Source organism: Bubalus bubalis, chromosome 9, assembly GCF_019923935.1.
Source record: "Bubalus bubalis isolate 160015118507 breed Murrah chromosome 9, NDDB_SH_1, whole genome shotgun sequence".
NCBI lineage: Eukaryota > Metazoa > Chordata > Mammalia > Artiodactyla > Bovidae > Bubalus > Bubalus bubalis.
Window position 1 is genome coordinate 79,432,901 of NC_059165.1, and position 24,324 is coordinate 79,457,224.

Genomic DNA, 24,324 nt, shown 5'->3' on the forward strand with positions numbered 1-24,324 from the left:
ACGCTAGTCAAGTAATGCTCAAAATTCTCCAAGTCAGGCTTCAGCAATACGTGAACTGTGAACTTCCAGATGTTCAAGCTGGTTTTAAGAAAGGCAGAGGAACCAGAGCTCAAATTGCCAACATCCGCTGGATCATCAAAACAAGAAAGTTCCAGAAAAATATCTATTTCTGCTTTATTGACTATGCCAAAGCCTTTGACTGTGTAGATCACAATAAACTGTGGAAGTTTCTTCAAGAGATGGGAATACCAGACCACCTGACCTGCCTCTTGAGAAACCTGTATGCGGGTCAGGAAGCAACATTTAGAACTGGACATGGAACAGCAGACTGGTTCCAAATAGGAAAAGGAATACGTCAAGGCTGTATGTCACCCTGCTTATTTAACTTATACACAGAGTACATCATAAGAAACGCTGGGCTGGAAGAAACACAAGCTGGAATCAAGATTGCCGGGAGAAATATCAACAACCTCAGATGTGCAGATGACACCACCCTTATGGCAGAAAGTGAAGAGGAACTGATGAAAGTGAAAGAGGAGAGTGAAAAAGTTGGCTTAAAGCTCAACATTCAGAAAACGAAGATCATGACATCTGCTCCCATCACTTCATGGGAAATAGATGGGGAAATAGTGGAAACAGTGTCAGACTTTATTTTTTTTTGGCTCCAAGATCACTGCAGATGGTGACTGCAGCCATGAAATTAAAAGATGCTTACTCCTTGGAAGAAAAGTTATGACCAACCTAGATAGCATATTCAAAAGCAGAGACATTACTTTGCCAACAATTGTCCATCTAGTCAAGGCTATGGTTTTTCCAGTGGTCATGTATAGATGTGAGAGTTGGACTGTGAAGAAAGCTGAGCACAGGAGAAGATGCTTTTGAACTGTGTTGTTGGAGAAGACTCTTGAGAGTCCCTTGGACAGCAAGGAGATCCAACCAGTCCATCCTAAAGGAAATCAGTCCTGGGTGTTCATTGGAAGGACTGATGCTAAAGCTGAAACTCCAATACTTTGACCACCTCATACGAAGAGTTGATTGGAAAAGACCCTGATGCTGGGAGGGAATTGGGACAGGAGGAGAAGGGGACGACAGAGGATGAGATGGCTGGATGGCATTACCGACTCAATGGATGTGAGTTTGAATGAACTCTGGGAGTTGGTAATGGACAGGGAAGCCTGGCGTTCTGCAATTCATGGAGTTGCAGAGAATCAGAAACGACTGAGGGACTGAACTCACTGACTGACACTAATAATCAGTATTTCACTTAGTGGAGAAATATTGGAAGTTAGAAACATAACAAGGATGGCTCTCATTATACTATTACTACATTTTAACTTAACATTGTCTTAAAAGTTGAAGCCAGTGCAGTTAGATTTGGAAAGGAAGAAATAAAATTACCATTGTTTCTACCTCTGCCTTATTTACAGTGTATTTCCCATTCATTTTTCTCCAGTTTTATTGTGGTTACAGTAGGATGTTTTTTGTTAGTTTTTTATCCTCATCTTTGTGTAAGGTATCCAAATTCCCTCACCCCTTTCTCCAGGAGGACCCACAAGTGTCCAGGACTGTTGAATGAGAGGTTGCGTGTGTGCTTAGTTACTCAGTTATATCCAGCTTTTGCAACCCCATGGACTGTAGCCCTCCGCCCATGGGATTCTCCAGACAAGAACACTGGAGTAGGTTGCCATTCTCCTCTCCAGAGGATTTTCCCAACACCAGGATTGAACCTGGGTCTTCTGCATTGACAGGCATATTCTTTACCATCTGAGCCACTGGGGAAGCCTGAATGACAAGTTACCTGTAGGTAAAAAATCAGAAAACCTTTCATGCTGCTTCCCAAAACTCTGAAAATTCTTGTTCTTCCTCTTTCTAACCATCTTCCTTATCAGTTTGAATTCCTACTCTACTTTTCTCTTTCTCCCAGACCCTGTTTTATTTGAGTTCAGAGAAAACAGCCCTACAAGTATGGCTATAAGAACTCATCAGGCACTTTAGGAGTAAGGTTTTTTTGAATGTTTGTTCCTAAGTGAATATGAACTGGGAGTAAAGAAATGACCAATCGAGCCTAAGTGAGAAAGAAAAGGTGAGAAAAACCCTGAAAACAACAAAATAAATACTTCATGGATTGCATACATACTATATAGGGTTCCTTGGCAGGCACTCAGTAAATAAAGTTATTAGTTCTTGAGAAACTCATCTGACTGCTGACTAATCATTTATAAATATTGTCAATCTTTTAGTCACTTTGCTGACAATTAATATTTTAGGGAGAAGGTGTCTTTTAATTCATTGAACATGGGATCTGGAGCTGTGTCCTGCTTGGTGTAGGATATCATGGTTAGCAATGCAGTGTGGGCAAAGTATTCCCCCCCAAAGGAAATCAGGGCACTAATATCTCTTAAATAGTAGAAAGACATGGTGTTAGCCAAGAAAGAGTAGCTGTCCTCTACAAGTCTAGTAAGAGACCATGAATATATGTGAATCTGTTAATAGAAACGAAACACCTTAAGAGAGAAGTAAACTCCCGTGTGTACCCCAGGGAAGTACTTGACTCCTGGAGAGACAGGAGGAGTAAGGGGAATAGTCAGTTGTCTAGTTTGGCTACAGAAGAGAATGCAGAAAAGTGGTAGATATGAAACTGATGAACTGGAGAATTAAGGCTAAAGGAAGGCCTTGAATGTCATTTAAGGTTCTTGAAATTTAATTTACAGGAAATTGAGAAACTCAATTGGAAATTGAAAAATCTGAGGATGGAGAAAGCTATGTACTTGTGTAGAGATTTGAAGCATGTAATATAACCACCTTGCCAAGTATCCTTAGCTTTTTTGTATTTCCAGTAACTAACCTCTTTGAAAATGTTCTAGGTCAAAGTTTTCCCTTGATATTTCAAATCAACAGATCATTTGTGTAAGGTTAAAATTACCTTTAACAATAATGGGAGAAAAATACACACGCACGTGGGAAAAACAGCTCCAAAAACAACGCTTTGGCTTTTCTTGTGAAAGAGCACAGCACCTTGAATGTCTTTTATAAGGTTCCAGAAGTATCTCAAATTACTAAAAGGAGGGGAAATAAATATCAGTTATTAAGTTTCGTGTTAAATGTTATTTAATTAGTAAAGTGCATTAATGAAATAAACAGTTCAGTTCAAATTAAAAAGTATGTATACCATTATGAAATACTCAACAGTTCTTTTTTTTAGAAAATCACCTAATTTGGAAATTTGATAATGGATCTAGCAATGATCATCAATGACTGCTAAAATGAGTAGGTAATAATCTATTGGAGATTTCTATAGTAGATGTATCAGACTGACAATGCTGAGCCCACTAATCATTTTTAACATCAGAAAAAGATAGATGGTAGAGACATCCTGGGCTTCCTCGTATGATGAAGTTATGAAGGATACACCACCATCTATCATGTCTTGTTGCTCCCCCGAATCAAACCTAACCTACATCTGGTCAAGCTTTCAGATTTGACATTTTATTGGAAATACAAGGAACAGAAGAATGTGTTAATATTAAATGACACCACCAGTATCCAGTCTTCAAAATCTAGAATGTGGAAAATTCTATGAGATAGTAGGTGTTCTATTAAAAAAAAAAAAATTCACACACATTAATAGCAAGACAAAAAATGATGAAAATATATAGATTTTAAAGAGATTTGACTTCTATGCAGAGTACATCATGAGAAACGCTGGGCTGGAAGAAGCACAAGCTGGAATCAAGATTGCCGGGAGAAATATCAACAACCTCAGATATGCAGATGACACCACCCTTATGGCAGAAAGTGAAGAGGAACAAAAAAGCCTCTCGATGAAAGTGAAAGAGGAGAGTGAAAAAGTTGGCTTAAAGCTCAACATTCAGAAAACGAAGATCATGACATCTGCTCCCATCACTTCATGGGAAATAGATGGGGAAATAGTGGAAACAGTGTCAGACTTTATTTTTTTTTTGGCTCCAAAATGACTGCAGATGGTGACTGCAGCCATGAAATTAAAAGATGCTTACTCCTTGGAAGAAAAGTTATGACCAACCTAGATAGCATATTGAAAAGCAGAGACATTACTTTGCCAACAAAGGTCCATCTAGTCAAGGCTATGGTTTTTCCAGTGGTCATGTATGGATGTGAGAGTTGGACTGCAGAGAAAGCTGAGCACCAAAGAATTGATGCTTTTGAACTGTGGTGTTGGAGAAGACTCTTGAGAGTCCCTTGGACTGCGAGGAGATCCAACCAGTCCATTCTAAAGGAGATCAGCCCTGGGATTTCTTTGGAAGGAATGATGCTAAAGCTGAAACTCCAGTACTTTGGCCACCTCATGCGCAGAGTTGACTCATTGGAAAAGACTCTGATGCTGGGAGGGATTCAGGGCAGGAGGAGAAGGGGACGACAGAGGATGAGATGGCTGGATGGCACCACCGACTCGATGGACGTGAGTTTGAATGAACTCCTGGAGTTGGTGATGGACAGGGAGGCCTGGCATGCTGCGATTCATGGGGTCACAAAGAGTCCGACATGACCGAGCGACTGAACTGAACTGAAAACACATAATAACTAAGTCAGTGTTTCCTTGTTTGATCCTGAATCAAACAAATCAACTTAAAAAAAAAAATGTTAAGACAATTGGTGAAATTTGAATGCTAACTAGGTATTTGATGCTATTAAGGAACTGTTACCTTAATTTTACTGCAGTGAAAAGAACATTATTTATTGATGACAATCAACTTTAAATAACTTCATAAAGGAAGTATTGAATGAATGTCTAGAATATTCTGATAAGGCAAACTCTTAACCCTAAGATGTTTTTCTAAGCACATTCAAATGAGACTACTGTTTGAGGTTAAAACTCTTACTGGCCTCTTGTTGATCATCAAAAGAGGGAAAAAAAAATCACAGAGGACCACCTGTTGCTAAATTGTGGAACCCTGTACATGAAAGAGAAAAAGAGGATGACATTTTTTTTTCCATGTTTCTAATACTCAGAAGTATTCCTTTTAGAAAATTGGGGAGCAAGGGGCGGAAAATAAGGCTTTGTATGCTTAGCTCCTGATAAACCTTCTCAAACTCTGAAAGAGTAACTGGATAACTCCCTGTGGACGAAAAGTCATCTCTGGTCAGCCTGGGCCTTGGAGAAAATCTTGACATTGTAGGTCACTTCCCAGAGAACCAGTTGCCTAAATTAGGGAAGAAGTTGCACCATTTATGTGTTTTCCATCCCATTCCTCTTACTTCATCCCCTCAGATCTCTCATCTGCAAAGCAAATTTAACCCAGTTGCTGATGCTCTTGGACTCAGGTGCAGAAACATCAGGAATGAGTTGCGCCACTCTTGCCTCACCCCAGCATCAACCACATGTAAATTTTTCTATATCATGGATTAAAAAGTGGTGAAAACACTAAGATAATACAGCAAGAGGGAGGGGTACAGCTGACTACTGTTACTCTCCCCCAACCCTCTCATTACAGCTGCAGTTCTTCCAGAACACTAATATTTTGCTGTGTTTTTCTCTGAGGTTTTCGTTCCTCACTTTTTGTGCCATTGAATTGTACCCACTCTAGAGGGACTGTGACTACTTAGAATGTATGTTTGATTAATAAACTAATAATAATGAACAGTGCCTGAAACAGCGAACACTGGATGACACCAAAGTAATCGTCTTTTACACTAACACCTTTCCATGAGCAGGTGAGAAAAGCAAGAAATCGGTGGTTTCAAGCATTGCTAATGTCCTGCTGCTGCCGCTAAGTCGCTTCAGTCATGTCTGACTCTGTGCGACCCCATAGACGGCAGCCCACCAGGCTCCCCCATCCCTGGTACTGTCAAAAATGAAAACTGCCAGCCACAAGCCTACGTCTATTTTACCTGCAAGAGCTCCTTAAAGGTAAATTGTTTGTGGATTAATTATTCTTCTCCCAAAACACTTGCTCACAGTTTGGGGCCTGTCTGTTTTCTTAGGCTACTAGCTTCAGGTTAATCTGGTACCCATTTAAATAAGGATTACTGTGATAGCAATGTTTCTCTTCATATAAATAATTTGTATCTTGAGCCAGATATGTCCCCTGGGTGCACATATGCTCATGAGTATTTCTAAGAAATGCGAATCAAAACAGAGGGCAGTTATTCTTTCTGTGCCTGTTCCGCATCCTTGGAAGTGGTTGGTAATGATGACAAAAGTTAGAATCTGTTCTGGTATGATAGTTTCTTTTTAAAATATCAGCTAGATTTTTATCCATCATAGACAAGTTTCAAGTCATGTGAGCTTGATAAACAGTTTGTTAATATAAAAGGCAATTAAGCAAAATCACCAACCATACACATGGCTTTAAGATCTTAATCTAAGTGAAATTCATATCATTTATTTATATGTAACAACAAATGACCACTCTAGACACTTGAAATCATTTATTCAAGGCATTTTTACATAATCTTGCAATCATAGTATAGGCATATAATAAAAGAATGTGCGAGTGTAAAGAAGATTATAAAGCCAGTGTCTGGGCATTTAAAATAAGAGCTCTTCAAAAAAAAAGTTAAAAATGTTTTACAACTAGTATTCCTGAAAAATTTGGAAGAAACTAAAACGTCATTAAAAACATTACAATACCAAATCACATGTTACGTAGTTCATAGCAAGCAGTTATATATTAAATGTTTATATCCTGTGAGCTAAGACAACACATTTTACATTCAAGTTGAAATAATTCAGCACCATTTTGATTAGAAGGATAAATGACATGCTTTAAGCATTCAAAAGTGGCCCAGGACTTTTGGTAGCTGGGAATGAAATGTGGCTATTGATTGTGATATATAGAAAAGGGTAGTTTTACTTATTAGTTATACTGTTAGTATCAAAACAAGTTATTTTTAAAACAAAATGTCTTCTGATCAGAAGTTCAGTATTTTAACATAATTTGGTAAAGAGAAATTCTTAGTACCATGATTTTAGTGAACTGCATTTCCTCTACAGTCTGAATATTGAGAATATTGTGAGTGTGATGATCTCCTATGAGGTCAAGGAGAAAAAACATTTGTTCTTCATTATTAAAAATAATGTCTAGTGAATAATTAGCAATTGTGAATGTCATTATGTAAAAATATAAAGATTTCCTGGAAATAGGAAAGCTATGTGAGACTGAATCCTAGCCTTAGAAGGCAAGACATCTTTAATACAAACTGTGATCTGAATAATTATGAGGCCACTAATATGGCATGTGGAAGACTCACTAAGTTATCTTCCTATTTTTTCACAGTCTGTGTTTAAAAACCAGTCTCTTTTCAGTACTCAAAATTCTTTGTTTCATTTCTACTTCCTATTTAAAGATTTTTTTATTTAGAGTTTGGTAAGGCTGGATTATATTTTTTATTAATGGATACATTTTACCAACTAATCATTATCTGTGAGTTTTGGTGGTTATTCAGAGAAGAGATTCTTTGAGGTTCAAAAATACTGAGTGTTAAATCAATATTTGTGAGTTATTTGAGAGTGTTTAGGAGTGATTAAGGGGGGGAGGAATATTTATATAAGGAATAAGTGAGAATATTTAACCTTTTAATTGAATTTTTTTCCCCAAATCAATGAAATAGTATGTGTTATATTTAAAAGGCAGAGATTTCGGGGATTAGAAAGATAGTTTTAATTATTAGTAACACATACATGCATATATGTATTCATTTTAAACTTATTTTTTAATAAAATATGGTCATGAAAAACAATAGTGCTTGAAATAGAAATTTTCTAGACATGTACTTATGATGTTAAAAATGAGATAAGTTGAACCTAATGAGTAATAATGGCATTTTGAATACTTAATGAGGTTAGGGACAGCCTTTTTCATATCCTAATGCCTAGCATGTTAGTCCCTAGCATATTTTAGGCCCTAAAATGATGGATTTACAGGCAGATGGAAGGCCAATGGAATGATAGTAAACACATCTCACACGTATCCAAAGGCCATGATATTAGCTAGCTTTTAGTATGGGGGTAAGAATCTTGATGAAATGATAGGTCGTAAATCTGTAGATGCCAGTCTGGCTCAGTATTATACTGACAGTAGTTTTTGTTTTTTAAAAAAGCAAGTATATTAAAATATCTCTATTAGAAAAGATTACAATTTTAAAGGATCATTCTACAATCTTAAAACTAAAAGCAATCGAAGGCAAAGAGGTACATCAAAGAAGCTATTCCATAGCTCAGATACTAGCTCAATGGAAATTCTGGGTCTCTATCAAGCTGTCTGTATTGTCTCATGGTAAGTGTGTGCCTGGCAGATGAGGCTCCTGCAGCCCGCTCTATCTCCCCTGACGACTGCCCACCTCTAGCCCTTCTTACAGTGCAGAGCACTCGGTGAGTGAAGTATGGTTGGTAGTTGGTGCTAACTTTACAACTGTATGACACAATATAGGGATGCCACTCATTTTAAAATTCTACCTAATGTGTCTTGGCACTGGAAATACCTTGCTTGGGATTTGAATACTGGTTAAGACTTCTGCTTCAGCATCACTAACTTAAAAAGTGTAATTTGATCTCTTTCTACATCTTTTGAATCTAGGAAAAAAAGAAATTCTCCAAATTCTGATGTGGCACATGGTTTCACAGTTTAAAATAAAATCACATCTGTCTCATTATGCAGCACACTCCTTGGTTTTGCAGAAAGCTGTTCCCTTTTGGTCCCCCTTATTCACCAACGTCTCAAGTATGTAATACTATGTGCTTTGCTAGTTTGTATTATATTTCAGATACACACACAAAAAACACATATGACTGATTCCTAGATGACCTAGAATAATGTTTGTGTATTCATATACATTATGTCATCTATTCTGGATAATTTAAAAAATGTTAGTCTTACTCTTTTTAAAGCTGATCATTTAAAAAAGTGTAGAAAAGCTGAAAATCCTAAGTTTCTCACTAATATTCCTAAGTATTTTAGAGACAGTTGTGGTCTGGGGGACTTTTTTGTATGATTTTTATGTCAACAAGGGAATTTTTTTGGCTAATAGTTAAAGATACTAAAGTGCATACTATCTTTGAATGTATCACATCTATCATCAGAAGGACTTCCCATTGATACAGTTGTCCTATGTCTAGCAGATCCCCAGAACAGTAATTTTAAGAATGTCACTGAAAAGGTCTCTGCCCATAGTAAAATTAAAGAATAGAGGGGCGCATCAACAAATGTCAGACACAAGTTGGGCAGCTCAATTACTTAATTTGTTCCACAACAAAAGCTGACTTAAGTCAGAATGAACTTGTACACTTGACAGAAAGAAAGGAGTTTATCTACTAATTTTTAAAATGTAAACAAATTTTATATAGGGATGTAACTATCTGAATACATACATTGCCATTTCTCTGCTATATAGTAACATTTCTTGACACCAATGGTAACCTGTTTATTCCTCCCTCAGTACCAAATGTGTCCATATCTATTTAAACAGTAGGAGCTTCATTTCTAAAGTGATCCATGCTAGGACATATATAAGCCAGTTATTAAGGTTCACTAAAGTTTTAGAACTTTAGAAAATTCTCAGTTTAAAATAATTTTGACTCATTCATCGAATTTTTTTTTTCCTTTTGCACTATAATTTCAGAAGAAGCATAAGAAATTTGGATTTCTCAGAAAGAGCCAAGTGTGCAATTACAGAATTGAAACACTGTGTTAATTCACAAAGTAATGTGAATAATAATATTAAAAATTTCCCAAATAATGCCGATTGAAATGTTCAAAATCCAGTTATGTGCTTTGTTATAAAACAGTCCAAACAAAAATTCTTTTGTTGTTTTCTGTTCTCTCTTTCAAAATACATAAATCCTACTGAAGTTAATCTATTTTTTTCCACTTCAGAACACCAGGCACTGATATATCCTTTGGGAGTTTTGGCTTGCTTTCTAATACCTAGATTAAGAAAACAAAATAAAACAAGTTATTAACCTGATAATACTCTGAATGAGTATAGTAGACAAGTTTAAAGTCACCTTAAAAAAAAAATATATATATATATGACAATTTCCCTCCACCTATGCAACAGTCACCTTCTGAAATTATCCATTAATACATTATTTAATACATGATTTGAAGATGGTAACTATGTCAATAGGAGAAAGTTTATGCCTGATACCTACAAACCTGATATGTAGAGTTAAAAGAAATACCCTCTGAAACATGTAAGAATAAAGCAGGGCTTACAGGACCACCAGCCCTGGCCAAGTGAGTTCACTCTATGCGGCTAGTGTGGCAGGCCCACCAAGAAGCAGGTTCATGACCTCCATACTGTCCCGCATTGGTTGTTTCCCAGCAAGGTTCTGGATGTAGAATGTTACACTAATAGGCCAAGACTGGGTCAAAGCCAGTAAATCAAATACTGTATTTATACTGTGATCACAGATCCCTGTGTACATGAAATAAGAATCACTTAGTCCAGATTATAAACCATCAATTTCCAAATAATTTGTGAATTTATTCCCAAGTAGTTTCTGTGAAAAAATAACTTAATGATGGTATCTTAGAACTGAGCTGGGCCACAGAGTCACCTGGGTCATTCATTGGGTTTACAGAAAGGAAAATGAGAGAGAGGGGATACACCCAAGGCACACACTTTCTTACTGGGTGTTTTTACACACCGATACCTAGTGGCTCAGATGGTGATGAATCTTCCTGCAATGCAGGAGACCCAGGTTCGATTTCTAGGTCATGATGATCCCCTGGAGAAGGAAATGGCAACCTCCTCCAGTATTTTTGCCTGGGAAATCCCATGGACAGAGGAGCCTGGCGGGCTATAGTCCATAGGGTCACAAAGAGTCGGACATGACTGAAGCGACGAACACACACACAGAACGCGCTCAGATATTTGATTAGCATGAAAAACAACCAGTGAACTAAGAGATTATATGTCTTTAAGAGTTTTGTTTTTTTTTTAATTACAATAACATTTCCAAGGGAATCACACACACACTGCTGCTTACAGAGTCACTGAGCGACCACGTGGCTTTGGCAAGATACACACCTTGCTCAGGAAACCTCAGAGACTCCCCATGGTCACCAGGATGAAGCTGAGACTTTTCAGCTTGCTCTTCAGTGCTCACTTTGATCTCGTCCCAACTTTTCCATTCTTTTTGCCCATGAAATTTATGCCTTAGCCAGGCTAACTTGCTTTTCCAAACATGCCCTGCAATTTCTTCTTGCCATGTAGTTGCGGGTGATGTTGACTCCTCCTAGCATGGCCCTCCTTAACTCTCTCCAGTGCAGTCCTCCTCAGCCCTCAAGGCCCAATTCAAGTGCTGTCCTAAAGCTATAGCCAGAGAAAATTTCTCCTTCCTCTGAACTCTGATCCCTATCAAGGGAGGTGGAACTGAGAGTCAATATAAGAGGCAAGCATCATTCTCCTGAAGGTGGGGGTTTAAGTCAAGGTTTTTGTACTTTTCCCATTATTTTCCATTCATAGATATGTATGAGATTGTTATTTAATTACAAATCACTACCTATGCATCCTTTAACTTTTGTATATTTTCATCTTATCCGTATTGGTCATTAAAGTTTTTCATCAACCACTCGTACAATTTACAGTCAATGACAACTGGCTAAAATGAAAAAAAGAGAAAGAAACTCTCTGCTGGAACAGAGGAACAGTTTTTATTTGCTCTAAATGTCTGTCAATATCCAACCCAATGGATTCTACTGATGATAAACAAGCAAGTCACTGTCTATACAACAATAGAATCACCTCTCAGACTTTTTCCTCATAGGAGGTCAGCAGTTGTACCTGAGAGTCACTTAGCTTATCATCGCAGAGGTCCTCCTGTTTCTAATGCATTTTATTTTAGCACCCCCCCCTCCATGGGATTTAAGCATTATATCAAAAATTAAAGTGCCAGTGAATAAATAATGAGTGAATAAATTATGGAATTAAAAACATTAAGAGAAATTAATCATTTTAAATTAAGTTATATTCCTTTTCTGGGGATTTTCAGTTATACTGTGATCAGTTCCACACAGTGTGGGCCATAAACCCAGCCAGGATTTCTGTATTTCAGGCATGTTCAGAAGAATTTATTTGATAATCTTTCAGTCCCACACCTTGGCTTGTCATAGACTACACATGTCTCTAATGCTATGATGGCACTTAAAAAACACAGGCTTTGCTCCTTCATGGAAATAAGGAAAAGGCTCCTCTCCAAGGTGAATGTAGCCCAGTCCACAGTGCACAGCATGGGCTGCTTTAAGCTCCACCTTTCCCCTGGCTATTAGCCCCCAAGCAGTTGACAAAATACGCACAACCAGACAGGTTCATGTGGAGTTCGGAAAGCCCGCAATCTACAGGTCCATGTGCAGTAATCATTGCCCTGGTTTGTGTAACAGGGAAAATTTTCTATTGAATTTCCAGTGTGGTTCTGTTAGATACCTTTCTACTAACTCGTGCCTCTCTCACATCACAGCAAACCTGGCTTGTGTTCAGTATCACTCTAATGGTATTCTTCTTGTTGGGAAGGTATGCCTCCCAGGTGGCATATGAGTTAGAATCTATAACCCAACATCACTGGGGCAGGCAGTGCCACAGGTCAGGGTGGGACAGAGACACAAGAAGGCAAAACTGCCCAACTTTCTTTCATTACTCTCATCAAAGCACCATGTCTATAATACCTGCTGGGATTCCTTCTAAAATTTCATCCAAAGAAGGGCTTTAGGACTAGAAAAATTATGAAAGCATCTCCACACAGTCCTTCTTTTGCAAGGTATTTCCCTATTATTGTGTCTGTAGAACTCAAATATGTGGAGTCTTGATTTCTACAGAACAGGTGGTCTGACCTCTTCAGTTGTGTACCTTAAGGCAGTGACTTTCAAAATGTATTTTGAAGAATTCTAGGAATTTTTTCAGGGCTCCTTCATGGACTATGAGGAAGAGGCCAGAAACCCAACTCTTTGGGATCCCACAAGGTCACCCACACTGCATATTTTACAGATTCAGCTGCCACACAGGCTTTGTGGGTAAATACATGTGTTCTGTGTCTTGTCTTAAAAGCTAAGTTTCAGGGTGATTAAAAACCTGAGCATATCTGCTACTCCATTCTCTTGTTTTTGTTTAGTCCCTAAGTTGTATCCATCTCTTTTGTAATCCCATGGACTGTATAGCTCACCAGGCTCCTCTGTCCATTGGATCTCCCACTCAAGAATACTGGAATGGGTTGCCATTTCCTTCTCCAGGGGATCTTCCAGGGATCAAATCTGTGACTCTGTTTTCTAGCATTATCAAAAAAGGATCAGCTCCAATTATATGATAGTGCAGACTCACTATCATTTTCTACCTTTGACCTATTTTACAAGGAAGCTGCAGTAGTAGTGAAAACAGATGTATGTGTAGAATGCCTATCAATGAATTGAAACTCATCGTCAAGAAAATTACTTAGCTAGGCAAATGGGACTCACGGTGAAATTGTGCAGCCCGAGGCATATGCGTGATGTCCTGTGTAGCGAATTTCACAGCGGACGACATTGTTGGAATAATCCGACTCAGGCACCAAATAGCTGGGATTCACACTGACCTAGGCAAAACAAACATCATCTGTGTTTCAGATTTCATCAGCAGTGTTTACTGGTTAATTTTTTTCCTCTTTCCAGGATGGAGGCTAAAATAGAGGCAGCATAATTCAACTAAATCAGGCAAGGAAGAGGGTGTAAGTTAGGCATGTGTTTCAACTCATGTTTTTGAAGAAGGCTGGATCTTTTTCCATAAAGTTCTTTCAAATAATTTTTAAAATATATCTAGGTTGGTTTAGAAGTAGTTCTAGAAGATGTATACTTGTTTGCAGGACCATGAATATTTAACATTTGACTCCAGAGAATAAGCCCACTGAGTCGCAATTGAAATACATTATGGGTATATGTTCAAAGTTCTCTACCTTGAGAATATAGTTTCCAGGTTTGACATCAGTGATATCAATCCATTGGCAGTCTATGTCTGCATTATAGGTATCATAGCAGCCAGGACTCAAGCCCTGAAATAAATAAAATTCAAAAATTAAAAGGATGGTATATGGTTAGAGTGTGCTAAAGAATATGCTTATTATTTGCAAATTAAATTTTAATTTAGTACTTACAAGAGTTTGACATAAAACTATACTTATATTGCATCTCCTTTGAGAAGTATATATTACTCAGCCTTATAGCACCTCCAGCTAAAAAAAATACAGGACTAATATAAGTAGTAGTACATCTCGCTTAAAAGTGTAATAAATCACTAGTGATAAATACAATCTTAAGTGACAAAATAGGCCTCCACCAAAATCCTTGAATATTACCAGTTCAGGAATAAAGGCCACATAATAATTTAGCTCAAATGTCTTGTCATCAGTGGAACTCTCTCCAATTTCTGTTCTTGGAAATTACCTTCCTATACTCTGAAAGCCCATGATACACAATTTGTGTATACATTTTATGCTATTTATCCTTCTATTCTCTATATTAAAACCGTCCTATATAAGAATGAATCTACTAGAGATTGTAAGCTCCTAAGGATGGAGTCTTACTGCATTTTTGAATAGTTAACACTTATGAAGTATGTATTATGTGCCAGGAGCAATTTTAAGCATGTTATATATATATATATATATATATATATACACAGAACTACACAAGGGAGAAAGTAGTATTAACACATTTTATGAATGAAGAAACTAAGGCTGTATAAGGTCAAATAGCTCATCAAAGAATAAATAGCTGGTAAGTGGCTGAGCTGGTTTTGAGTTCAGGCATTTGGGGTCCAGGGTCCCTGTTTGTAACCACCACGCTGTAATCTTTCTCACATCATCACTGAATATTTTGTTGTTGTGTTCAAGGGATGAATGCCACGTCAACTCTACTTGCTCAGATACTCACTTCAGTAGTAAATGAGTGCCTTCTAGCGGCTGAGAGGAGAAAAACACCACTAAAACATGGTTCTTGCCCTCCAGCAAGTTAGTCTGGAGAAATTTGCTCACAGTGGAATCCATAGGTATATTCTTGATTCCACTGGTTCTTTATCAGAAGTTTTCACTGTTGTATTTTCATTCTAATACTAAACAAAGTAAATTTAAAAGAATAGGCTGCAGCCCTTTAAATTCGATATTGTTTGGTGCTTAAGATCACCTTGGCCACCTGAGAGAGGGCAGAAGCATCTGGAGCATGCTGTGCCAGGGCTGGTTTGCGGGGAGCGCTGTGTTCTCATACAGTACACAAGAGTGCAGACAGGCCAAGCTCAGAGACGGCCTGTGCCACTGCAGTGAGAACTGTTTTCCCAGGCTGGTCCATACCAACCTGCAATCATTCATTAACCTTATGCTGCGTAGTCAATATATTGTGAAGAATTTTCAGCTTCTGATTTCCAGCACATGATTCTTAATCTGGCACAGAGTATATACTCAGTGTTAGCTATTATCGCTGCTACTTTACTACTAGTACCACCTTCATGGCACTGTAAGGGATTCACCAAATTAGATACCTAGTCAAGACTGGCTTAAATAATGCTTATCTTACCTTCAAGTGAACAAGAGCACTTTAAAGAATGCTGACATTGGCACTCTACCTTACTCAGATGGCAGAATTTAAGTATAAGTTTTGATTATTTGAACTGGCAAACAAAAAAAAAGGGTTTTTCAGGGCAGTAAGCAAACAGGCATTTCCTGTATTCAAACTTGAAAAACTTAAAAAATGTAGAACCACAGCCAAGACTATATAAATTAACTATTTGGTTTTAGCCAAATGTAACTATTACATGAATGAAGTTAATGTAATTTCTAGCTTCATATATATTTAATATGCAAATTCTTTGCAGCCCCATGGATTATACAGTCCATGGAATTCTCCAGGCCAGAATACTGAAGTGGGTAGCCTTTCCCTTCTCCGCGGGATCTTCTCAGCTCAGGGATCGAACCCGGGTCTCCCACATTGCAGGCGGATTCTTTACCAGCTGAGGGAAGGGAAGCCCAAGAATTTATATGAGAGTATAAATATAAAGAAGTTATATCTAGTTTTATATTTGGATACATTTAAAAGAGTCATAACATAACTAAGTCAACACTGGGGCTTTGTGAAAATTTTTTTTCCCTTTAAAGGAAGCCCATGTTCAAGAAACAACCAGTGTAGTGAAAAACACAAATACGTTAGTCATTTGCAGTGCAAGATGTAGTGAATAGTGGTTAAATAGGATATAAAATGGAGGGTAATTAATCAGAAAGCTACCACATAAAATGAAGTAGGGTCACCAGCCAAGGAGTTGGGGGATTCACATGCTGCCTATAGTCTTAGATTCAAATATTTCAGCACTGAGCTGTTCAGAGTGCCTCTTCTTCTAAGTTAAGAGAGTAAACTCAAGGTACCCTGCGCTGGCAGGTGCTGTGGGACTTGGGGATCACTGTGTGAAAAGGGAATCTCTACACAAACATACGTGTAATGTGAGGTTACATCTTCTTGTTCTTAGAGTAAGTGCTGCCCCAGGGTGAGAGGAACTGAAACTTTCACCTTCCAACTGCTATGATGTTTTAAGCCCAGAGAAAGAAGCAGTGATAATATTTAGGTCACCAGAAAGCTTCCTGCCACAGCCCTGGAATTTACTTCCCAAGATGCCTGCTGCTGATCTTTGTGCCCTGAGTTACGTATATTCACTACTCCCTGCCAAGATTTCTGCTGGAGTAAAATTATAATGTCCTTTTACAAATTAGGGTTTCTTATGGAAATACTGGCGCAGCTTTTAACTGACACACATTTTCCCATTATAAGACATACAAACTGCTTAGGACAGCACTATTTTTAAAAATCCATCCAAAGAACATCTGACATCAATTATACCGTAGGTTTAAATATATATGCATGGATAAAGAAACTGTCCTTCTGCTCTTCTCTGCATGATTAAGAGAGACATTTTTTTAAGTGCTCTTTAAGAAACTTATTTCTGTCCTTTTGCTAACCCCAACCACCATTCTATTTTTCGCTCAGATGGAGAGAGAGTTTTGCAGGTGACAAAACATCTCTCTTCTACAGTTACTTACCAGCTGAGTTGAGTGCAAAAATGGGAAACCCTTCCGATCTTTTCAGATAATAGACTACTGCTCTTCATTGTGGAACATAGCAAGTATACACCTTGACCTTCTGTGATCATGGAATACCTTTTAAAAGTAATTTGGATCATCAAGCCATCACTTTCCTTTTCCCAATAGTTTACCATTTGGACTAGATGACCCCCTGAGTAAACTAGTTTTTCACAAAGATGGGCAGGAGGAAAGAAAATAGATGGCTGTTTTCTCTCTGAAGCGTGTGGGTTCCTGACTCCAGGTTGCCATCCTACCTGTGTGTGTGCAGTACATGCAAATCGCCTGTGGTAGCCGTAGTCACACGATGTGTCCTCAAGACAGAAACTCGCTTTGTGGCCCTCAGCCACTCTCCTCTGGGTGCCGGCATCAAGCAGGTCATAGTGGCTGAATTCATCCATGCTGTGGTAATGCCTAATGTCCCACACGACACAGAGACAGCAGTCAGTAACATACAGAGACAGCAGTGAGGATTCTAGATGACCCCCACACACATACACTGCTTCCCACGTTAGTTTTCGCATCAAAATTGGGATCAAGTTGAGCTGCTTAAAGCTAGACTCATGCTAGATTTTTTTTTTTTCCAGGATAAAAATCTATCAAAATGGTAAGGTTTTAGCTTTGGTATGTGGGGAAAAAGACTTATTTTGAGTATTCTGCTTTTTTATTTCACCCTGGTTTATCTTTGAAGATTAAATAGAGATAGACAGTAAATTATCTTTGTTTAAGTGAAACTTGTCATATGTTCTCTAGTATATCTCCTTTGGCTGCTACTACTGATATTTCATTCCAAAAGAGAAGAGCCCTTTTCTCTTGGGAGGTTTCTGTGAAATTTTTAAAAATTGTATTCTCACGCATTTTAATCCATACTAAAATGCAAAGGAGAAATAAAAGCATGTTTTATCCACCATTCTTATCTAACTAGTATAAACTTTTATTTATAAATCTACTTTATCAGCAAAGTAGCTGCTCACATTTTTTTTTTTTTCATTTCATTAAAGTGAAGGTGCTGAACTTCATTTTCTCACATAAGAAAAGAACAAAAAGTAATGGCTCAAACTGTAGAAATTTTAAGAACATAAAACAGGATTTCCTGGCAATGAACACCTAAGCAAGTTACCAAGTCATACTGTAGAATTGGTGGTGGTGGTGTAGTTGCAAAGACATGTCCAACTCTTTGCGACCCCATGGACTGCAACCCGCCAGGCTCCTCTGTCCATGGGACTTTGCAAGCAAGAATACTGGAGTGCGTTGCCATTTCCTTCTCCAGGGGATCTTAACAACCCAGGGATTGAGCCCAAGTCTCCTGCATTGCAGGTAGATTCTTTACCACTGACCACCAGGAAAGCCCTACCTGTAGTATACTGGGATAAAATTCTAGTGAAGTTAACTGATGTAATCTTATCAACAGTTTTAATAAGCTGGGCTTAAAAGAGTTTCCAGTTTAAAAGATAACAATATATAGTAACTGATGTATTATCCTAAAGATAGATTTCCTTGATTATGTCAAATTATATAGAGAAATTCTAAATGTAAATAACAGCAATTTTCTTCCTTTGTGTAAGAATTTGTCATGTCAAGAATCACCTGTAATTTAGAAAATGAACTACGGTTGCCAGGGGAGGAAGGGATAGTTAGGGAGTTTGGGATGGTCATGTACACACTGCTATATTTAAAATGGATGACCAGCAAGGACCTGTTGTATAGCACATGGAACCCTGCTCGATAGTATGTGGCAGCCTGGATAGGAGGGGTTTGGGGGGGAGAATAGAATCATGTATATATGGCTGAATCCCTTCGCTGTTTACCTGAAACTATCACAACACTGTTAATCGGCTATACCCTACTACAAAATAAAAAGTTCAAAACAAAAAGTTAACTCTTAAAAAACATAAAAAGAATCACCTGTAAAGTGAAAAAGCAACTCGAAAGTACCCAGGCATCCCATGCACTTACTGGTGACAGCTGTGCCATTCCCAGGAATATCTTGGTCGACTTGGTAGGAAATCAGATGTCCCTTGGTTCTTCACTCTCTGGGGAAATCTTAGCAGCACCCTGTGATCATAATCTCTGACATCTGCCCTGTATGCTGAGCTGTGATTTTACAGAGAGAAACATTATGATTTTCACAGAATAGGAAACTAAAGACAAAACTACAAGCAAAACCTTCCAAGAGTTCACTGCCCTCTTCTCCCAATGAGGTTATCAGTTCCAAAAGACTAGAGCATTTTGCATACATTTTTTTCTCACCCAGTTGAAGCTGTAAATTGGGGAAATAACCCTGATAGAGTATACCCAGATAAGATAAATAATTTAGTAACTTTAAAACAATGGCATTACTGTTAGACTACCATAGGGAATGCAATGGTGTATGATGCAAGACTCTAGTAGAATGAAAATGATGAGCTTGGATTTCTTCTCTTCTTTTAGCCGGACATTTATAAAGGAAGTGGAAGAAATTGACACAATATATAAACATTTCTGTCTTGTAAAATATTTTGTGTGAATATATATTCAAATACTATCGATGACCTTATTTTACATTTAAAAAAATTGTGTGTCTTATCAAAACATCTTTTACTCCCTCTACTGGTTTCCCAGCAGCAAACTCAGGGAATTCCATTCCCCAAACTGCTAAGATTTTATTTTAGGACTAATGCTTTTAATGCAAAAGCAAAGCTCTTGCTCCTGATTTTATCCTGGCTAAAGTAATGCCAAAACAACTAAGTTAATTGTGACTTCAAACAGAAGAAGAAAACAGTGACATCCATCGGAGGGGTGACACACTGGCCAAGTGGCCCCCTGATGTTTTGAGGGGGTTTTAACAAGCTCTTCCATTACAGTATTTTTTCCACGGCATAGTAGTTTAATAGAACGTCATTGGAAACAGTTGGCTCCAAAGTTTAAGGATCTTGGAAAAAGAATAGGAGACCTCCAGTCTCCAGACTAAGGGTTTGCTTAATCTCCCTGATTTATGCCACGGTTTGAAAGTCAGAACCCACAGAATCTTCCAAATTTTAATTCTCCACCCAGGTCAGCATGCCCGAGAGATCACGTTCCACTTTCCCAACCCTTGTCTGCACAGAACAAGAGTGGTCAGGACCAAGCACCTGAGGAGCCCCCTGGAACCAAGACGGGGGAGCTAGGCCGAGGAGATCCCAGCTGGTACCTGGCCAAGCAGTTTTCCTCCGCAGCGCATCTAAGGTTGTACATGGCCATCTTTTGCACGTATGTGGACGCCTGGATGTAGTAGGGATCGGGCACCAGGTCCGGAAGACCTAAACGTCAGCAGGCGATGGGCAAAGCAGTGAGACAATTTAGCGGCCCCCACCCTGGTTCCGGGTCCCTCCACGTGCCTTACTCCTCACCCTTCAGTCAACTGGGCTGCGGTGTTGGGCTGCGGGTAGCAGAAGAATGGGGACGCCCGGGGCTGCAAAGTAAAGTGGAAACGAAGCAGGAGGGGCCAGGCGCGCGCGGTCTGCACCAAATTCCAGGGCTGCCTCGGCAGGCGCAGGGGGAGGGATTGGATCTGCACGGACCAAGGCCCGCCGCGCCCAGGCAGCCACGTCGGGGAGACGCGGAGCTGGGGAGAGGGTGCGCGGGGGTTAGCGGAGACTTGGGGTGCTTACCATACTGGAAGTAGCCGGTGCCGTATCCGGGCCGGTACCTGCTCCCAGGCCTGGGCCTTTCGTACGTGTCGTAATAGTTGTAATAGGGGTTGTCGTCGGTGTACTTATAGGGGTTGTACGGGTCGTCGCCCACCATGCCGTCCACGTCCACGCGGTTGGGCGGTCGCAGGTTACTGAGCGTCGGGACCTCTCCCGGTGCCGTCTGGTTATCAGCGCGCGAGGTCCCAGCGTCGTGGGCCCCAGACGTCGAGTAGCCAGCTTGGAACCAGTGGCGGGCGGCGGGCCTGGGGCGGCCAGCTGCGGCTGCAGAGGGGCCGGCCGTCCGCACTCGCGCCGCCGCGGTGCGGTTGTTGCGGAGCAGCAGGATTGGTGTGCGCATCTGCGGGGCGGTAGCGTTGGCGGCCCCCGGGGCGGTGGCGCCGGGGTCCCGTCGCCGTTGCGGCTGGTACTGCGAGCCCAGGCTCAGCAGGCTGAACACCTGCCCGTTGTTCTCCCATTGGATCTTCTGGCGCCAGGCGCCGGGAGCCGCCGCCTGTTCGCGAGGGGGCTGCCGGTGGCTGGCGGCCGGCGGGGCGCAGCGCACGAGTGCGCAGAGCTGCAGCGACCCGAGGAGTGCGGTCCAGGCGAAGCGCATCGCTCCCTTTCCTGGACTGTCCCCACTCCGGGAAGACGTAGCTCGGAGGGGGGGGAAAAAAAAAAAAACGGGGCTCAAGTCACGTGAGGGAGGGAGAACTCTTCAACCGAGGAGGCGGGCTGGACGCCCGGGTATCTCAGTCGCTACCAAGCAATGCCTAGGGTGGGCTGCAGACCCTCTCCAGTAAAGGCGGCTGGTGAGACGTGGCACTCTCCTCTCTTCTCTTTCTCAGTCCTTCTGGAAGGCGACGGGGAGCGGCGTGGCGGCCCCGGCGAACGGGCAGTGTCTGGAGTGAAGGAAGGAGGAGAGATTTTTAAACTTTCTGGCACATTTGCAAAGTTACACAAGCCGTTCTGGCCCGGCCGCCCCTCTGCTATTTGTTCACGTAATGTGATTGGAAACGTGCAAGGCGGACAGCTCCTCGCCTCTGCCCCTCCCTCCCCTCCCCTCCCCGTCTTGTCCTCCTCCCCTCAGACACGTTGCACAGGGAGCGTTAAGGGGAAAGAACAAAACGGAACACACATCCTGAGACACACTCGGCTTAATCTGGGGCGAACATGCAGGAATTTCAAAAGACTCAGACAGGCAAAGGCAGCCAGGCCGTGGGGCGACGCCAAAATATGCATGAAGAAAAATGCTATTAGGTCACCAGCCCTGGAGAGGCGGGAAGTCGGGAGGTGGAGAGGGTGCTGGGGGCGAGAGTCGGGAAAGGGGGGATGGGGTGGGCGGAGGAAAGGTTGTGACTAATTTATCCATAAGGAGTTAACCAGACACATTCCCAATGCACACCCCTTGCTTTTATGGGAAGCGTCCTCAGCAAATAAACCCCAAGATATCAAATTTTGTTTTTCTGTGTGTAGGTAATATGAGAAATGGATTACAAATTTATTTCCTACAGTGAATATTTTAATAACCAAAAGTAAAATTTTACAGGGAGCAAAGCCAGCTAACGCTGAAGTGATGAATAAACCTGTCTCTTTCAAAATGCCGGCCTGATTTGTACTTTGGAAGTGAAGAACCATCTTTCCTTTCCACAGTGTCTCTCAGGAAGTTTCAGCAAAGGGACTAGAGCAAATTCTGCCTCAGAGAGCACTCAGAAGGCAATTTCAAATAAGCATTTCATCTGCTTTTCTTTTTTCTTTTTGTATGTCTAATAAGGAGGTTTGACTTTGAATTAAAAAAAACAAACAAACAAACAACCATTTGTTAAATGTTGATAAGTCAGTGAAGAATCCTTTGGTGTTTAATTGATCTTCCAAGCTAAACAAAGCGGTTGCTGAAGAAACAGTCTTGGGCTTCAGATTTGGGTGGAGACAAAGGAATGAGGGTGGCCAGAGGAGAATGAGTGGGAGGATGTGGGTAGGAGGTAGGTAACTGACTGGAAAGAGATGTTTAGTGGACCAGTCACTCATATGCCACTCAGGGTTTGGGCATTGCTGGAAGCATTTCAAAGGAAAAATTAAAACTAACAGCTTGATTTAAACTAGACTTGGACCCAGGTTTTATTCACCTATCACTCTTGGTCTCTGCCTCTTGATGTTTAACCACCACATTTTGGTTGTGTCGTGAACCTCTGCTGATTTGACTTCCCAACATCCACCTCACTATTTTCTGGTTGGAACAACTGTGTTTTCGTTTTAGAAACTTCCCCTACCCAGTTGCCTTGATGATATCAGTGCAGAACTTCAAGTTCACCACGTCAAGCGGTGGACATGAGATTCAAGCTTGGCTCATCGAACCATCTCCGTAGAATTCACCTCTTGAGCAGAAGTACAAAAAGGTCAGAAATGTTGGAGCCCACTCTTCCTGCTAGTAAAGAAAGTTCCTGTGAGTTCTTGCTACCCAGATTCCCCTTAAGCTGTTTTAGGCCAGTATCTTCAAAGACCTGATTCTTCAGCTTTTCCTTTCATTTTTCCACTGCATTCCTTTGTGGCTGAGTGTGGTCTGCTGCTGCTAAGTCGCTTCAGTCATGTCCGACTCTGTGCGACCCCATAGACAGCAGCCCACCAGGCTCCCCCGTCCCTGGGATTCTCCAGGCAAGAACACAGGAGTGGGTTGCCATTTCCTTCTCCAATGCATGAAAGTGAAAAGTGAAAGTGCTCCTCCATCCATGGGATTTTCCAGGCAAGAGTACTGGAGTGGGGTGCCGTTGCCTTCTCCCTATTGTTTTCTACCCAAGAGCCCAGACTGACACTAAGGCGAAGGTGGGATGGTTCTCTTAGCTAATCAGATCTAGTGATGCTGAATCCAAGGTGATTGATTTGACTGTTATTCAGTCAAGCTAGATTTGCTATGACCCTGACCACACACCATCCTTGATCACAGACAGGTGTCAGGTGAAAACTTTCTGGTATTGCCAAATGTCTTATATGATGAAGATAAAAGTTCAAGGGCAAATCCCATGGATGGCAGGTCAGCCATGCTATCCCTCTGTATGAAGTTCAGAGGCATCTCTGTCTATCATTTTATGAACTTACTGCAGGACTTAAACTACTCAATTCCCTAAACCCACTAAGAGAAGGAATAAAAAGAAGAAGCAGGTGTATATAATTTGGATGGACAGGCCAAATTATAGGAGAAGCAGGAAGGGAGAGAGTGTAATTATCTGTCATCAGAAGAATGCTCTGTATTCACCCAGGACGAGCTCATTCCCCAGGAAAGAGAAGCCCACAACCACTGGGGTTTGACCACACAGTGCTGAGGGAAGAACTCTGCCGTAGAGTTCAGACTGTCAGTGTGGCAGACCAGAGTGGCCCTTAATGGAAGGGTAGGAAATTTTTCCTGAATCTTGGATAAAATACTCTAGCTTCTAATCCTGGTGTTTACATAAAAAGCTGTGTATCTTTGGACAGCTGACTTACTTTTCCTGACTCTTAGTTATATGCAGGATTCAAGGATTAACCCAAATCCTTTCTAAAGTGTTTTCCCTCTTTTAAAACCACCGACTTTTGTTAATATCCAAGTAATTCCATTTACTTTCATGTAACTGGAATTTTCTG

At 40.5% G+C, this 24,324-nt stretch overlaps 1 protein-coding gene across 2 annotated transcripts; it reads right to left on the reverse strand.

The window, feature by feature from the left end:
- Positions 1-6,393: 6,393 nt before the first annotated feature.
- On the reverse strand, positions 6,394-21,640 carry LOX (lysyl oxidase). Of its 2 annotated transcripts, XM_025293001.2 has the most exons (7): positions 20,692-21,636; positions 20,232-20,340; positions 19,019-19,156; positions 17,320-17,476; positions 13,901-13,996; positions 13,428-13,543; positions 6,394-9,902 (listed from the first exon to the last, which is right to left on the reverse strand). In XM_025293001.2, the coding sequence occupies exons 1-7, from the start codon at positions 21,323-21,325 to the stop codon at positions 9,896-9,898; spliced, it is 1,257 nt and encodes a 418-aa protein (XP_025148786.2). In that variant the 5' UTR covers positions 21,326-21,636; the 3' UTR covers positions 6,394-9,895. The 2 variants fall into 2 exon arrangements, with proteins under 2 accessions (XP_025148786.2, XP_025148787.2); XM_025293002.2 differs by lacking the exon at positions 6,394-9,902 and having other exon boundaries at positions 13,424-13,543; positions 20,692-21,640.
- Positions 21,641-24,324: the final 2,684 nt, after the last annotated feature.

Excerpts from the sequence above, each read along its gene's own strand:
- LOX (XM_025293001.2), bottom strand. The coding sequence starts at position 21,325 with ATGCGCTTCGCCTGGACCGCACTCCTCGGGTCGCTGCAGCTCTGCGCA. Across the intron at positions 20,341-20,691 it reads CACCGGCTACTTCCAGTATG|GTCTTCCGGACCTGGTGCCC; the intron begins GTAAGCACCCCA and ends GCTGACGTTTAG. Across the intron at positions 13,997-17,319 it reads CATGTACTGCACACACACAG|GGCTTGAGTCCTGGCTGCTA; the intron begins GTAGGATGGCAA and ends TATTTATTTCAG.